The following is a 17,678-nucleotide window of genomic DNA, read 5'->3' as shown; positions in this document are numbered from 1 at the left end:
CCTCAACTTCCTCTGGCGGCCACTGACTAACCCCCGGCGGCCCAACAGCGGCGCGCTCTCCCCTCCTCCCTCATGGCGGCGGCGGCGGCGGCTCGTCCTTCCTTCCTTCCTTCTTTCCTTCCTCCCTCCGGATCCCCGGAGGCTTTCTGAAAGCTTCCTCTCTCTCCAACCGACGAACCCCCCCCCGAGCGGCGCGCTCTGCCCTCCTCCCTCCTGATCCCTCCCGATGGCGGCGGCGGCCGGTCCTTCCTTCCTCCCTTCCTCCCTCCCTCCCTCCGGATGGCCCCCGGGCCGGGCCTGCCGCCCCATGTGAGTGGCAGTGGGCGGGCGGAGGGGGTCTCCCCCCGCGGGAGGGGGCGGGTCCTGCGGAGGGAAGGGGTGCGAGTGGGCGGGGATGCCCATGTATGGCGGGAGAGGCCGCGTCATTCGCCTAATATGGGCAGAGCCGGCAAGGCCCGGCCGGCCTTTCGGATAAATGGCGAGCGGCGAGCGGAATCCCCGGCTTCGCGGAGACGCGTCGGCGGGGCGGGGAGGCCGAGAGGCGGTCCAGCGACAGGGCCCGGGGCCGCGCACCCATCCCCTCCCCTCCCCTCTCGTCCCTGGGTTCATTCAGTCCCCTCCGGCCGCCCCAGCGGCTCCTCCTCCCCCCCGCCCGTGTCCGGCGGCGACGGGCCCCGTCCCTCGGCTCGGCAGGATGAAGGTGACCTCCCTAGACGGCCGCCAGCTCCGCAAGCTGCTCCGCAAGGAGGCGGCGGGCTGCCTGGTGCTGGACTGCCGGCCTTACCTGGCCTTCGCCGCCTCCTGCGTCCGAGGCTCGCTCAACGTCAACCTCAACTCGGTGGTCATCCGGCGAGCCCGGGGCGGCCCGGTGCCCGTCCGCTTCGTGGTGCCCGACGAGGCGGCCCGGGCGCGGCTGCTGCAGGAGGACGGGCCCGGGGTGGCGGCCGTCATCGTCCTGGACCAGAGCACCCGGCACTGGCAGAAGCTGCGGAAGGACAGCACGGCGCAGATCGTGCTCAGCACCCTGCTGTCCAGCCTCCCGGCCGCCCCCAAAGTCTGCTTCCTCAGAGGTGAGGCCCGGAGTGGGGACCGGCCGGGGGATAAGGAGGGCTGGGGGACCGGGGGGGCGGGGGACTCGTAGGTCCCGGGTTCTAATCCCGCCGCCGCCACTTGTCAGCCGGGCGGCCTTGAGCCAGTCCCTTCACTTCTCTGGGCCTCGGCTACCCGTCCCCCAGATTGGGGGTTAGGAACGTGAGCCCCACGTGGGAAAATCCGATGACCTTTCATCTGCCCCCAGCGCTTAGAACAGTGCGTGCCACATCGTAAGCGCTTAACAAATGCCCTTATTATTACTAAGTCCTAAAGGTTCGGGGTGAGCAGAGTCGCCGCTTCAAGAGTCCCCCTCCTCCCAACCCTTTTTCCCGGGGACGTCGGAGTGGGCGAGATGATAGACCGAAGGGGACAGGATAACTGTTCAGGAAAGCCGGAATTGGGGGCGGGGAACACGGGACCGGAGGGCCACAAAAGATGGTATTTCTTAAGAGCTTACTCTGGGCCAAACGCTGTTCTGAGCGCTGGTGTAGATACAAGGTATTTAGATTGTCCCACTTGGGGCTCACAGTCTTCATCCTCCTTATACAGATGAGCTAACCGAGGCCCAGAGAATTTAAGCGACATGCCCAAAGTCCCACAGCTGACAAGTAACGGAGTGGGGCTCGTTGCATTAAGCCAGGTTGCTCCTCTGGGAGAAGCCACGGCAGTTTCATCCCGGTGGGGACCGGGGCCTGGACTCTCCTCTGCCCCGGAACCGCCGCCATCCGCTTTCGACGGTTTGTTTCCTCGAAAGCTCCCCTCACCCCTCTCCTCCTGGGCCGGATGGGCCGCATTTCGGAGAAAGGACTCACTTGCCCCTCGGGGGCTCAGGTGGACCGGGGTTGGGGTGATTGGGGGGGACGCCACCCGCGACAATCGGTTTGCGCAAGAAACTTCGGCGGCGCGGACAGGGTGTCTCGATGAATCATGTCACACTCTTCCCTCCTTGCTCCCAGAGCCATCCAATAACAATAATGGCTTTTATTAAGTGCTTACTATGTGCCGAGTGCTGTTCTAAACCCTGGGGGGGGGGTAAATACAAGGTGATCAGGTTGTCCCACATGGGGCTCACAGTCTTCATCCCCATTTTCCAGATGAGGTCACTGAGGCACAGAGAAGTTGTGACTCGCCCAAAGTCACACAGCTGACAAGCGGCCGAACGGGGATTTGAACCCATGACATCTGACTCCCAAGCCCGGGCTCTTTCCACTGAGCCACGAGGTGTTTTCGGGGCGAGTCGGGTACCCCGGCTCCGAGCTGCGGCTCCCTGAGACACACCTAGCTAGTGCCACCGGGAAAGATCCTGATCAGACTCCCCGGGTTAGAGTAGAGCGGTGTCTTCGTTCCTCTTAAAAACGTGAAACCTGAGGAAGTAGTCACTCCGACCTCTTGCAAAGATCTCCTCTCTGACCCTCTCGCCTTGCTGCCGCCTAATATGTTCTCTCTTCCTCCTGAAAAGCGCTTACCTCCCTCCCCGCTTACCCCCCGCTCCTTTTCTTTTTCCTCTCTTCCTCCCGCCCCACCTCTCCCTGCCTTACTCCCTTCCTGGCTCAGGAACCTCTCCAGGACCCATCTTTCCCTCCCAGGAGCATTAAACAGAGATATCTGGAATTGCAGCACTGCCCACCTCCCTGGCCTGGTGGGAGGGGTGGGATGGAGGAAAGAAAGCTGGAGATGATTGCCACTGAGTTCACTCACCTAGAGAAAGGTACCATTACCCCTGTGATGATGCCTGAACCAAGAGAGATGGGGAGGTATGACACAGAACATCAGCCGCCCATTCTCAGACGGTGACAGGAGCAGGCCTGGAGCTTCATGTGCGCGCTGATGCTCGAGGGGCCTGACAGTGACAGTGGTATCATTCATGAATCGGAGAGGAAGCCACATCAGGGCCCCAGGATACCACTTCTGGTGACGTGACTTGAAACCGATGACGTATGTCTGTTCTCTTAGTTTTCAGTCCGATGCAAGTGCCTTTACTTTATGATCTCCCTCCATTTTAATTTCGCTCACTATAAATTTGGGTTTGGAGAGAGGTAGAGAGACAGTGACCACGTCCTCCCAATCTCCCAAAGAGTTAGAAACTAAATTCCAAGAGCCAGGGCCCAGATTTGATCCAAAGGTTCAGATAAAAGATCTTGACAGTTAAATAGTGAGTTGGAAGCCTCTGCCTCAAAGCCAGTCTCCCATCAGGTCAGAACACTGACTCTCTGCCAAAAAATTAAGCCATCTGAGCATCCCGAACTCCAGCTGTTTACAATTGGCACTCCTGCCACTCTAGGCTAGTGGCCGGCACTCAGAGAGGAGCAGAAGTTCTTCCCCTTCTGCAAATAAACTGTTTGCAATCGGATCCTTTTAACTGAGCACATTCATCAACTGCTCCTAAAGCAAACAACCTTTGCAATAAGTTTTGATCCTTCTACATCAAGACAGTAAACATGAATAGGCACCCATCTGTTCCAGGCCCCTTCTGTTCTGGATGATGTTCACCTGTCTGGAACAGACTAGAACTCCTAGCCGGTTTTCTGTAATAAGGGTAGAACCAGATTCCTTCCTCAGTGAGTGAGGCTCAGAAAACAAATGGAGGTTTTAGGGACAACTTCACCAGAAATGAGTGGCTATGGATTTCTAGAGTTACATCAGGGAAATAGATTTCACAAATGGCACCAGCAGTGTTTCTTCCAATATTGTTGCTCTCTTTCTTGTGTAGATTTTTAAATCCATCGTAGGATTTTTAAGATTCAGGAATTTTAAAAGGCATAGCTTTGCAGGAAACTCTTCCTTGGCCTGTCTCCATTCTGATCCCTCGGTCTCTTCAAACCCAACAGTGCTGATTTAGTACAGGAAACTGTTTGAAGTGACTGTGGTTTAAGGGAGACCATCTTTTGGCTCCTGATTCCAGAATAGGACATTCTAATCCCACCCACTGATCAGAAATGAAAGCTCCCCACAAGGTTTCACTGTGGTGGAATTTCACAGAATTTCAACTCTAAAGAAACCGACTGGCCTGGGAGTGGGTGAGGAGAAGGAACTGAGAAATGTGACTTTGGGCTGAACTTGGCGGGAAAATGCTTTACTTCCTTTCTTAAATAAGATAAAAGGCCCAATGTGCTGTGGGTGTGATTGTTTCCCTTTGTAATACCTGGAAAATTCTGTGGCTCCCCGCTATCAGTTTCTAACAGCCAAACTGATCTGCTCCCCCAAAGCCATCTTGAAAACTGTCATTAATCCAGCCCCTAATATCCTCAAACCCTAGTATTGATCTGGGCTCCAGACAGGAGTCTTGTCTCTTAAATCATTGGAAAACGTTCCATGCACCATTATGCTTGCCTGCAGCCTTGATGCAGGCGTTGGGGAGAGAGTGTATCTGAAAGATTTCTTACCCTGACACCCCAAGTTCCCCCATTTATCCATTTCTTAACTAAGGTTAAGTTAAGATGCTGGGGTGCTGTGTCAACAACATTCAGGATCTGTCTGGATCCAATCCAAGCCCTCCCTTCCACCCTGCCGATCCCTAGGCCGTGAGCATAAATCTAAAGGTCGGAGGGGGGGAGCGGGGAGGAGGGCAGGTTTTCTCTCTTTAGATCCTCACTTAGAGGTCCTAAGATTCAGCTTTGGTTTCCTAGACTGCTCATCCATCACCCCAGTTAGATCCAGAGAGGCCCTGCTGATGCACCGGTCTGGAGGAGGTGTCTTGGAGGAAAATTTGAAAACTGTGGCCAGTCAATAAAATATATCCCAAGAACCTTTGTGTATAAACCTTTAAGGCGCTGTTTGCAGTTACCAAGCCTCAAACATGGTCCCTTCCCCAGGAGGAGACAAATCAAATATAAACACAAAAACCAACATAACACAGGTGGCAGAAGCATAAAACTACTTAAAACACCCATGTAAATATGCATGACAAAAATAGAGAAACATTTTAGGGAGGTCAAGGCATAGGAAGAGGTTCAGAGAGTGGCTGGACTACTTGAAACCAGCTGGGACTAATCTGGGAAGACTTCCTAGGTGAGATGAGCTTTAGTAGAGTTTTGCAGGAGCTCGGCTAGCTGGAGGCAAAATGAAATCCTACAGGATCCTGCCCTCGCACTTTTCCTCCTAAGATCTGTTCAGGAGTGGATCAGTCAGCAAACATCCCTGCTGTCCTGACAAAATGACATGGATCAGATTCATTGTTGATGACCACAAAGTCCAGCCCTTCAGTGGGGATGAGTAATATGGCATTTGCAGAAGTGACCTCAAGGGAGGCTTGGGCTTCGTAATGGGAGGTGGGGAAGGAGAGAGTGAGCTAGCTGGAGGACTGATGATGGGAAGATGACTCATTTTAGGAATCGCTGCAGCTTTTGCGAGGCCAAGGCAATCTATTATCCATTCAGCTGATGCAGGTAAAAGTCGGTATGGCTCTGCTTTTCTGCCTTTTTCTTTTTGAATATCAGGCTAAAGAAAGCACCCTCAAAGCATTAAAATAGCAAAATACCAAAAAAAACCAACCTACAACAACAAAAAACCAGTAGAATCTGGTGACCAAAACAAACATGATCAGAGTGATATGGAAAGATGCAGGTTTCCAAATTCCATAAATAGGAAAAATACATCTGAGCAAAAGTAGGTTTGGAGGAGGGACAGAATTGCTTGGCAGGGTGCCTGGCAGTAAAGGAAATCATAGGAAAAGTGGACCACTTTAAGAGGCACCCTTTTAATGCAGTTTTCCATAAAAATGACATAGTGAAGTTTCCTTTAGATGGTTTAGAGTCAACAAGAAACACTAGTTCATTCCTCTAATAGCAAAAAACAGAAACTAAAGGGCTGACTTTTGTTTCTCAGAGGAATATGCCAGAACCCCATCAAGATTATATACTTAAACTCTGAGCCGGTTGTAGGGTAGGGATTGTCACTATTGTTGCCGAATTGTACTTTCCCAGCGCTTAATACAGTGTGCTGCACACAGTAAGTGCTCAATAAATATGATTGAATGATATAAGCTTGGACTCAGATAACCATATCTCTCTCCAGTCCTTGATTCTTGGGAGTGAATTTGCTCTCAAGGGACAAGTTTCCACGGGCTTTAAAAGAAAAAATGAAAAGAAAATGTGAAAAGGGCATGCCCTTCTTCTCTTAGGATGATACTGAGGATTTCCAGCCCTGATTCATATTGACCAAGTGGTGATAAAGAGATGAACCTACTACAGAATTTCCCTGCCCTTCAGGTTCTATCAAACTTCAGCTCATATCAAAATCGTCCTCCTTTAGCTTTGATGTAGAGCTGTCTGAGCTAGAAACAGAAAAGATTACCCTTAGGGCAATTTGATTTGTAAAATGCATATGAGATGATTGCTTCTAATTCGAAGGGAGGGAAAGATCATCAAACCTGGTCTGAACTGGACAGAACACGTGGAGCACCTTGGTTTTCAGAACCTGCTGTGCTAAATTTCCTGCTACTTTATTGTCAGGTCTCTAATCGGGTTCCTTCAAAGCATCTTCATTCCCTCCATGTCCTTTGTGATTTCATTTTATTCATCATCCAATAGCAAATGGCTCTCCTGTGAGTGAGTGTGTATTGAGATTATTTTAAATGAATTCTGTGCATATCAATATTGTGAGAAGCTGGTTTGGTCCAGGACTTTTTATTAATCGAATTTTGTCTGTTGGCAATGCAGAGTGCCTTTGTTGTTGTTGTTGTTCTTGTTCTTGTTAGGTAAACATGAAACCCTGGGTCCTTAAGTTTCCAGAAGGGATTTAGTTAATATTTGCCAGAGGCAAGAGACTTCCATTCACAGCTTAATCTGCCCTCAGTAAACTGAACAAGTTAAAAATTGACTAGCTGTACTATATTTTATTTCTTTGAAAGCTCATTTCTTTTTAAAATTGATGTGTGGTTCTTGAATGAAACTGCTGGATAGTTTTGATTTTTTTTTTTAATGTCACTGTTCGCCGGTGTACAGCCTGGAATCTTGACTCTGCAGGAGTCGTAAAGCATTGATCTGAAAAAAACAAACAAACCTGGAGATGACTTAATTAGGTGTATTTCCTGATGTAGGCCTAGAGAACTAATGCTTGCGTATGTTGTTCTTTTTACTAGGGGGATATGAGACATTTTACTCACAATATCCTGAGTGTTGCGTGGATGTAAAACCCATTTCACAAGAGAAAAGCGAAACTGAGAAAAACCTCATCAATCACTGTGAGAGGCAGAACATTAGCCACAAACCGGCTTATGACCAGGTATGTTTCAGGGGGAAGTCCCTCCACTTCCTATATCTGGCTCCTCTGCCCCATAGACTCTTCCTGTGCTTATCTCCTTTGTTATTTATTGATGGGTTGTAGCTTCTGCAAGCTAATAACTGTCAAGTCCCATGCTCTGTTGCCGAATTGTACATTCCAAGTGCTTAGTACAGTGGTCTGCACATAGTAGGCGCTCAATAAATACTATTGAATGAATTAATTAATGCTCTTGATATTTCCTGAACTAGAGAACAAAATGATTCTGTTGTGTAAATAGGTAGTCAGCTGACATTTATTCTGTAATTTTGATGAGGAGTAACGGAGAGCCAGGCATTTCTGCTACACATTCCTTTTTTAAAAATCCCTTGGCTTTCTATTCCCCTTTGGCTACCGGGTTCTCATACCTGTCATCTCATTCATCCTCTTTTATTCAAAAAATATCCTCGAGTGACAGCCCTGTGAGGTGAAGCAGGAACAGAGGTTGCCTCTCTATTTTAGAGGTTGGGAAACTGAGGCAAAGAAAAGCCAAGTAACTAGCTCTGGGGCCTTCAGAAGACCAGTGGAAGAACCAAGCCAAGCCAGTTCTTCTGCCTCAGTTCCAGGCTCTACCTGCTAGATTATCTTTCTTTGCTCCTCACTTGCGGGTCCTTTAAAAAAAATATATAATTTTCAAGTCAGCATAAAAAGGGCTTGTGGTTAGATGGTACCTAAAAAGATAGGAAGAGGATTTGAAAGCATTTCTATAAAGTGGAAATTTCCTGACTGAGATATAGCACATTTTTTAAAAATGCTGGCATTAACATGTGCTTTTAAACGTCCCTGGGGTTAAGCCTATTTGCAAGTCCTGAAACAAAGAAATTCCCCACAGTAGATCCTGGGCCGAGACATAAACAACTTCCCCAAGCTTAAGCCCCTCAGTAGGGCAAGAGTAAAACCCACAGTGTTTTTGGGTCTGTCTTGTAGAGAGTGGCCAGTTAAAAGGAGCCCAAGTATGCTGCAAAGCAGACAGGGCAGGAGGAAATCTCGGTGAAGTCGGTCAGTCAATCGTATCTGTTGAGTGCTTACTATGTGCAGAGCACTGTTCTAAGCACTTGCGAGAGTACAATACAACAATATGACAGGTACATTCCCTGACCACAACAAGCTTACAGTCTAGAAGACTAGAGAAAGTTTCTCAGTGCTTCCCACCTCTTTTGTTCTGAAGCACTGCGACCTAGGAGGGGGTTTATGGGGACTCATACCTCTTGGTCACAAACCAGGTGGAGTGAGAGGGCAGGAAGAAGTTGGATAGTGGAGATCAGACTATCCCTAATGTATTGGGTGAGTCTTTTTCATTCTAAATTCTGTCCGTACGTGAGGACACTCAGGAGGGCAACTACACACACAGTAGAAGCAAACATGGTGGAAATTTGGAACTGACACATACCAAAAAGGTCACCCATTATTTTATTTTACATACCCTGGAGGAGATGTAGGCCAAGCAAAGACTACTTTTATTTGACACTGGACCCTGCTTTAATTTTCAACTATAGTGAATATCCCATATCGGGGCTTCAACGTGATATGAAAAGCCTATCCTGCCATCGACCTCTGGCCCATGTCCTACCGCTGTCCTGGAATGCCATCCCTCCTCACCTCCGCCAAACTAACTCTCTTCCCCTCTTCAAAGCCCTACTGAGAGCTCACCTCTTCCAAGAGGCCTTCCCAGACTGAGCTTCCCCTTTTCCCGCTGCTCCCTCTGCTCCCTCTCTGCTCTCCCTTCGCCCTCTGCTCCCTCCCCCTTCCCAACTTCACCTCCCCTCAGCTAAGCCCCCTTCCCTCTGCTCCTCCCCCTCTCCCTTCCCCTCCCCTCAACACTGCTCATTTGTATATATTTTTATTACCCTATTTATTTGTTAATGAGGTGTACATCCCCTTCATTCTGTTTATGGTGATTATGTTATCTTGTTTTTGTCCCGTCCCGTCATTGGGCAGGGATTGTCTCTATCTGTTGCCGAATTGTACATTCCAAGGGCTTAGTACAGTGCCCTGCATATAATAAGCACTCAATAAATACTGTTGAATGAATGAATGAACATTTCTCCCTCCCAGTCATGGGAAGAAGATTCTGCCGCTCAGGCCTCTAGGAAGCTGGGGCTGCTGAAGGATGTTAAGGAAGAGGAAAGGGTAGCAAGGGACCCCCACATCCTGTTGGAGTCTTTAACCTACCAAAATTTGCCATCTGGTGAAAAAGACTGGCTGCAGAGTGCCCTCTTTTGGCCGGTAATTATCAGTGTGTAACCAGAGGCAGCCTGACTAGATAATCTGATATATTTGGAGGCCCATTTGCCAAAAGCCCTCCAGTGGGGTTGACAGGGGGAGTGGATCATAGCTAAGTGAGAAGGAACTGGAAAGCTCTGATCCCTGTGTAGAAAGACTGGGAAGTTGGGCCAAGAGTCCTTGCATTCGATCGGAGATCCCAGGAAACACTTTTGTTCTTGCAACACCAGAAACTACCCCCAAGTAAACATCTAGTTGCACATGGGGTTGCTTGCTCCATCATCAAGTGGAGGAACTCGTAATTTCCAAAAAGTAACTGGATAACTGACCCTGAATGATGCAGAAGGGTGAGAAAATGACCACATTTAGGGAGTTTTCTCCAAATGACTGACTCACCCCTCCATGTCACTTGAGCTGGAACTTTTAACCAAGTTTGTTCTGTTTAGATTGGTGTGTAGGGGGGTTGTTTGTTTTTCAAATAAGAGGAAGAGAAAACAGAACTTGCCTGTGTTGTGAAAGCATTAAGTGCCCGCTTGGGAGACCAGGTCTTGTGGGAATTCACTTGGGGAACTCTCTGGTCTTATAAACGAGCGTTTCAACTGTAGAGGAGTCAGGGTGATGTCCTGGTAATCTCCAGGGCTTCTGTGGTCCTTGGAAACCAGGCAGGGTTCTTTTCTGCCTTGATGAGAGGAGCCACACGGGCAATTCAGAGGGAAAACATCAAACTAAATCACATGTGCATGGCCAAAAGGAGGCCAGTTCCAGAATCTCTTTCGATAATGGAAGCTGATATTGGGGAATTAGTGGCAACCTGCAGGAAGCTGGATAATCAGAAGTCAGAGATAGCAGATTCTCTTATGGTCTATAATGTTTTGCTACAAGTTGATTCTTAATTCTGGTAGTAATGATAGGAGAACCCTCCTCTTCCTTCTTGTATGTAACCTCTAGGAAATCCGTTGAGACATTTCCCAAGACAACAGACCTAATGGAGAGTAAATGATGGGAAAAGTTCAATATACAAAGATGCTTTGAAGGATCTGTCTTTCTCTGTCTCTCTGTCTCTCTCTGTCTCTCTCACACACACACCTGCTTCTTTGCGCTTTTCTTCTGACTTTGGGAAGGTGATCAAGACAACATCTGTAAAGAACCTGAGGAAGTCACAGCTGTGTTCATAAACCTGGCATTTGTCTGATTGTGTGTTCAAATCTACCATTTCCATGTTGCTGTATTCTCATGAAGGAAATAAACTTTTTATGAGAACAGAATGGTAGCTGTCCCTTAGAATTTGGATTAGCTTTTAAATCTACTCCTGAAGAACACTACTGTTTTTTCATTTGCTCTTCTTCTAAACTGGTACAGGCCATTTGAGGGTGATATTGATAGAAATCACATACTCTAGCAGTAAAGTTGGGTTTCAGCTCAAGGTGGAAGTAGATCTTGGGTTTTCCCCACCAAGTTGGGTTTTGTGAGGCTTCCAGGCAGCAGTTGATTGGGTATATGTTGAGTAGGTAAACCTTTTGGGGGAGTTTTGCCCACTTCGTACCCTGAATAAAAATCAATTCTCCTGTCAGCCACCTGGAAGAAGGTGGATGGGGTAGTGGTTGTGGAGGTGGGGAAACCCACAGTGCTTTGCATATCAAAGAATGCTGGGTGATGGCTACAAAAATATATTTTAAAAGAAGGAAATACTCTTTGCGCTGATAGCTTGAGTTTTATTTTCTTGTCTCACAGATGTGGACAAGAAAATTAAAACCTTTTCTGTGTAGGTTTTTCCATTATGATGATTCAGAGGCCAGAAATACTAGGATAGAGAGCTATCCGATACGGAATCCCACCTACAGAATTGCTCACTAACTAGTTCTACCATGGAGTCAAGAAGTAAATGTCCATTTGTTTCAAAGCAAATAAGTCATTTTTCCCCTAAAGAAAGAAGACTATTATATATGTTTTGGTTGCTGTTCTTTCTCCATCTAGGGTGGTCCTGTTGAAATCCTCCCGTTCCTCTACCTTGGTAGTGCCTACCATGCTTCCAAGTGTGAATTCCTAGCAAATCTTCACATCACTGCCCTGCTCAATGTCTCCAGGAAAAGTTCAGAATCCTGCACGGAACAGTATCACTATAAGTGGATCCCAGTGGAGGACAACCACATGGCAGATATCAGCTCCCATTTTCAGGAAGCAATAGACTTCATTGGTATGTTCAGTCATTATCTTGTAGTTTTCTGATTTGGGTTCTTTTGGGCAAACAAAATATGTAGCCTTTTTTTGTCTGTTTGTTTAAAGAGGTCCTGGCACCAATTTTATTCAGGGAAAAGATTAATGAGATTAAAATCTTAAAAGGGTTGGGGAATAAAGAAAATTGCTGAAATGAGTTGGCAAATGGGATTTTTATGGTTATTAATAGGAATTTTAATTTGGGAGATAAATGGATTAATATAATTTTATGGCAATTCTCACTATACGACAAATTTTGCTATCACTTATAGCTGAGAGGAGAGCAAAGAAACAAACAACCTCCCCCAAATCTTTGACTCTAATCTACATAGGCTGGGAAATTTGTACAACAAAATAGAAAAGACTAAGAGATCACTAAATAATGCATTCAACACTGAAGTCGACACTTTCCCTACAGTTGGATTTCTGGAATCGAGTGAAAGGGTTGACTTCGTATTTTCCAGGAAATATAATGATACCTTGATTTTTGACATTCATTAGTCCATCTTTGTCCCCATAGCATCCCTCGGAGGTAGGAAAGGCAGGAATTATTATCCCCATTTTGCAAAAGGAAAAATGAAGGGAAAGCTCAGGTGTGAAGAAGTTAAAGTGACTTGTCTAAGATCACTGGCAGGCAAGTGGCAGAAGTAGTTCTTTGACTTCTAGACCTGCATGCTTTCCACTACCCGGCACCTCAGTCTGGATTCCAAGACCCCAGTGAATTTAATCATGTATTTCAAAATTGATAAGTGTTGTATCCTTTTTTTAAAAAAATCTAATATCCTCATAACATCCCTGAGGAGATATTATCCTTCCCATTTTACATATTAGGAAGTTGCAGTACAGAAAGGTTGAGGGATTCGATTAAGGCCACACTGTGTAGTGGCAAAGCCAGGGATTCAAGCCCACATCAGCAGGACTGAATCAATTTGACCTAAGCATCTAGAACAATGTTCTACTCACAAAGAGCCCTCAATAAGTGCAATTACATGGATGAATGACTTTGAAAACAAACTCTGAGAGCAAAGGGACCTGTATTTAGGATTGGAGAACAAGTGGGGTTCCATATCCAAGGATATTCAATCTATGAGAAGCCCTCTTAAAAAGAATGCTTCATTCTCCCTCATTTGAGAAAAATGACTGTTACACCCATCATTGAAAAGAACGTAATGCAAGTCAAGTTTATCTCAGAGGAAGCTGGAGAGAAGAAGGTGCAGAGGAGGAGCAGCATGGCTCAGTGGAAAGAGCCCGGGCTTTGGAGTCAGAGGTCATGAGTTCGAATCCCAGCTCTGCCACTTGTCAGCTGTGTGACTGTGGGAAAGTCACTTAACTTCTCTGTGCCTCAGTTACCTCATCTGTAAAATGGGGATTAAGAGTGTGAGCCCCACGTGGGACATCCTGATTCCCCTGTGTCTACCCCAGTGCTTAGAACAGTGCTCAGCACATAGTAAGCGCTTAACAAATACCAACATTATTATTATTATTAAGGTGCCCGATGGGGCAGGGGCGGAGGGACTGCTGGAAGCCACCACATTTACAAGTTGCAAGAAATCATTCAGTGGTATCATTTTGGTTGCTCAGAGGCTGGTCAGCTTAATTGTGATTTCAGAAAAACCAGAAACTTGTTTTCAAACAAATTGATTTCTATTCAAAGAAATCTCCCCTGAGGCAAATCACCAACACATCTCATTCTTATCTGTTATCTGTAATGTATTTTAATTTCTAGACTAGACATTCCTTGTGGGCAGGGATCATGTCTGTCAACTCTGTTGTACTGTACTCTCCTGAGTGCTTAGTACAATGTTCTGCACTCAGTAAATAGAAATCGATAGACTGGGACAGTCACTGCAATATTTTGGTACGAATTGGGCTTTCTAAAAGAAGCCTTCAAAGTTTCATAAAGCTGAGAGAGCATGGTGAACCCCTCTCTCTGGTGGGTGGTTAAACCACCAAGGGCAACCAAATGTCACCAAGGCTGGAGGCACCTTGCTTTCCCTCAGCAGCAATTTCTAGAGAGGATGATGGCTCTGTGTGAAGAAATTTTTACCTATCACATATTCGCTAGGAATTATTTTGGCCTAGCTTTGCCTCCTAAGTCTATCGTTGAGTTATCTAACTAAAGTCTTTAATCAGTTCATTAAAACCACCTCTGTACTTTTCAATGGGTCTATTACCGTGCATATTTGTAATATAGATATGGTCTGTACACCTAAACCTGAACATTGTTTTGAAATACTTGGAACATTTTTCCCAGGCTATTACCCAGACCTAGGGAGGTTTAATGCATCCTAATTAGGGTGTGTGGCGAGCAATACCTTGAGTGCTACAAAGGGAAGTTGCAGGATAGTAACACCTGTAAAGTACCCTGTGGTTTAAATGGGTGTAGTGAAGTTTGGGTGGAGACCTGGGCTCCAGTGTTGATCCTAATGAAAAACTGGTCCTGCTCCCTGGGTCTTGCTGGTACTTGTGAGCTGGAACCAGGCAATTTGAAAAATTAGAATACAAAGGGAGTACAAAATCAGACCACGCTCATCCCCACTTTGTGTGGAGAAGCCTGTCCGTTCCCCGTTCCAGGGTTTTCCCTGCTTGTCTTCTTTCCATTTGGTGTTGTTGACTTCTGCCTTTTGGCCTTTGAGGGAAACTCCAGCAGAGGACCCAATTGATCTGTGTGTTTTACTTTGGCTGGATGCTGACTCAATTGAAAACTTTAACATTTCTTTTAAACGTTTGAATAATTCCCCCTATCTAATCTGTGGGGGAGGTAGTGGGTACTTGCCTTCCTGGACTTATTTGGTCTTCCGGAGGAACTTACTTCCGTTGGTTTAACCATTTCCTCCCCCAAAGCAGAAGGGGCCCTTGAATTTTGTAGTTTCATTTTAGGGAGAGATTTCCACCCCCTCCACCCCGCCGCCCCCGCTTTTCACTTCTCAAAGGGCAGAAGGCCTCAGCAATTATCATCTTAAGCTCTTATTTTTTGTCCCCCCCACCCTGCCACAGATAACGTTGACTTTACACCACTGAAAACATTTTTGAACTCTAATAACAATACTTGGGCTGGTGACTTAACTCAATGACTTCCATTGTTGGTAAGATGGTAGTTTTCAGAAGCCATTTATATCCTCCGTCAAGTCCAAGTATCACTTTGCTAGGTTATAATTAGAGATCGTACACTGTTTATTGTACATTGGGTGGTGAGAGCCCCGGGGATCTGAGCAAGACATCCCAGCCCAGGAACCAAATGCCAGGCAGGGAGCCAAAACCGCTCACTGACAGGCAAGGCCAAGGCAGCAACTCCTAGCCCAGACTTCCCCACCCAGTGCTTCCGGCCCAGTTCACTATCCCAGACCCATCAGTGGAGGAGTCAAGGCTCCCAGTCTCTACACCTTCCCGTCACCTGTGAGCTCTGCTCTTGGAGAGATGGCGCAAGGGCCGATGGCATTTCAGAAGACTTCTCTCCATCTCAGGCAATTCCAAGCGACTATTCCAGGATCAGCCATTATTGACCACCGAGGAGAATTTTCTGTTTTCATTTTGAATCCTAAATACGGGCAGTTTTTACAAATGTAATTTAGGCAATCCCCTCCTGAGTTCAAGTTTTGCATTAGAAGTGGCCTCCGGGTTGGGTCGTGAAGAAGAGAGACAGAATTACTATGCTAATTGTCTGGTGTTCTCCATATGGGGTAGTTCAGTCCAGGGGATCTACTATTTCAGACTACTCGTCCTGTCCTATGGACCTAACAGTGGCAGGAGAGAGAGACGTATAGGCTCATATCGGTGTGATCTATGTTGCCTTCGGCCCAGAGTGCCAGGCTGCCACTCTTTGAGGGCATAGGAATTTGGGGAAAGTGGGCAGACGTGTCCTCTGAATATATAAGTGTGGCTCCTCTTCTGCCCTGCTCTAGATCAGCCCTGTGTTTGCTCTAACTTGATGCCGTGACCCGTGTCAGGATGACGACTGACATATCTGCCTCTCATTATTCCTTTCCAGACTGCGTCAGGCGAACTGGAGGCAAGATCTTGGTCCACTGCGAAGCCGGAATCTCCCGTTCCCCCACCATCTGTATGGCTTATCTCATGAAGACCAAAAAATTCCGCTTGGAGGAGGCATTTGATTACATCAAGCAACGTAGGAGTATGATCTCACCCAACTTTGGTTTCATGGGCCAGCTGCTGCAGTATGAGTCAGAGATCCTGTCTTCCACTCCCAACCCCCCAGTCGCTTCTTGCAAAAGGGAGGCCGTGTCTTTCTTTGCAGAAGAACTGACTCTAAGCCAAGGATTTGAAGGCTCTTGTTATACGTTTCCTACCTCGGTGCTGACCACAGTGCCCATCCGCTCTCCAGTCCATCAGCTGAAGCTGAGCCCTATCGCCGCCTCGTCATCGTGCTGAGACGTGGGTTCTCTGGCCCCAACTGTGATTTTTAAAATGAGGACATTTCATAGATGTGCAATACTGAAGACCTCGCTGATTTCATCCCAACCAGAACCGTGGCAGTAGAGGCTTCGCTGTCTATAGGAAACAGAAACGCTTATATGCCCAACCCGGGTTTTTCAACAACTGGACTGGCCGTAGGGACACGGACTCTTTTCAGTTTTACCGTGAAGACACCTAGCCATCTGTGTTTCACTGATGTGCGTTGACTACTGTACTTCCAGACCAAAAGCTTCCCAGGGTCGGGACTCCCTGTCCCTCAGGACTGCTTAATCCCATCTCTTGCCTTTTTCTTGTCCAAATGTCGGCAATAAACGGCTGCATTGCGGAAGAACAAGCAATGTTGGCCGGTGGGGTGGAGGTGGAAGGGAAGAAAGAGGTGAGGAGAGAAAGGCACGAAATAAGCCAATTCTTTTTGAAGGAAGCACAATTGTCATCTTACCCTTCTTAGGTGGCAGGGACTGGAACTTTGGCTGCATCTGCCTATTTTTTGCCTGTTGCTTCAGGGTCTAAACTGATCACCAGCTGGAATCAGGAAAATAACTCTCTCCACATGGGATGTAGGACTGCCCCACTTGATACATTTTGTGTGGCTGGCTCACATCTTTCTCTGGAGAGTCTCACTAGTTGCTGCCTGAGACAGACAATCAGAGTAGCAGAGTAGAGATCTGTTGCATTTTAGCAGATCACTGAGTTTCTGCATTTCCCATTGCTTTAGCTTTAAAACTCCCAAAACATTTGGGAATTTTAACTAAAGACACTGGGCCAGGCTGGTCCATCTTATCCAGCACCTTTCACTGCATGGCCCTCTCAATACTTGAATGTCTCTCGACACCACACTAAGCAAAGCAACTCTTCCATCGTTTTCAAACAGCAACTGCTGGATCTTAGACCAAAAATTCCCCACCACCCCCTATTTTAAAAGTGTTACCTACTTGTATCTTGTGGGCCAGTGGCATTGAAATTCTGCGTTTCTAGCTTGCCGTTGTTGTACGTACATATCTGTGTTCACTTTGTGTTTGTTCTCGTGAAACTTTCATTTTCTATCCCAGGGGGGTGTCTTTGAGCTGTTTGCTTCTGTAGTTCCCAGATCTGCAGGGGCTTCAACACTGTAGTTCTCTTCGCATCTGTCAGTTATTTCTACAGGGGGAAACGGCAATAATTTCCTGAAGCAAATACGTGACTGTGAAAGAAAGATGACATGTGGTTGTGTGTTTTTTATAGTGTAAAATAAAAATTTAAACAAAAAAAATCCTTTGTTTAAATATCATTGCCCTGACTAGTGTCATCATCATCAATGGTATTTACTGAGCACTTACTATGTGCCAAGCATTATAGTAAGTGCTTGGGAGAGTACAACACAGTTGGCACACACTTTTTTTTAAATGCTTTTTTTAAAGTCTTTACTATGTACCAGACACTGTACTAAGTGCTGGGGTAGGTACAAGCTAATCGGGCTT

The 17,678-nt window shown here is 46.8% G+C and overlaps 1 protein-coding gene across 2 annotated transcripts; it reads left to right on the top strand.

The window, feature by feature from the left end:
- Positions 1 to 414: 414 nt before the first annotated feature.
- On the top strand, positions 415 to 17,470 carry DUSP5 (dual specificity phosphatase 5). Of its 2 annotated transcripts, XM_029081154.2 has the most exons (5): positions 415 to 1,070; positions 2,552 to 2,800; positions 7,172 to 7,314; positions 11,548 to 11,767; positions 15,776 to 17,470. In XM_029081154.2, exons 1-5 carry the CDS (start codon positions 476 to 478, stop codon positions 16,174 to 16,176), a joined length of 1,608 nt encoding a protein of 535 aa, XP_028936987.1. In that variant the 5' UTR covers positions 415 to 475; the 3' UTR covers positions 16,177 to 17,470. The 2 variants fall into 2 exon arrangements, with proteins under 2 accessions (XP_028936987.1, XP_001512829.2); XM_001512779.4 differs by lacking the exon at positions 2,552 to 2,800 and having other exon boundaries at positions 418 to 1,070.
- Positions 17,471 to 17,678: the final 208 nt, after the last annotated feature.

Source organism: Ornithorhynchus anatinus, chromosome 16 (assembly GCF_004115215.2).
Source record: "Ornithorhynchus anatinus isolate Pmale09 chromosome 16, mOrnAna1.pri.v4, whole genome shotgun sequence".
NCBI classification, from domain to species: Eukaryota; Metazoa; Chordata; class Mammalia; order Monotremata; family Ornithorhynchidae; genus Ornithorhynchus; species Ornithorhynchus anatinus.
This window is presented reverse-complemented; position numbering and strand designations above follow the sequence as displayed.

Coding starts and splice junctions, on each gene's coding strand:
- DUSP5 (XM_029081154.2), top strand. CDS start 476: ATGGCGAGCGGCGAGCGGAATCCCCGGCTTCGCGGAGACGCGTCGGCG. Junction 2,801..7,171: donor GTTCACTCACCTAGAGAAAG/GTACCATTACCC, acceptor TCTTTTTACTAG/GGGGATATGAGACATTTTAC. Junction 7,315..11,547: donor ACAAACCGGCTTATGACCAG/GTATGTTTCAGG, acceptor TTCTCCATCTAG/GGTGGTCCTGTTGAAATCCT.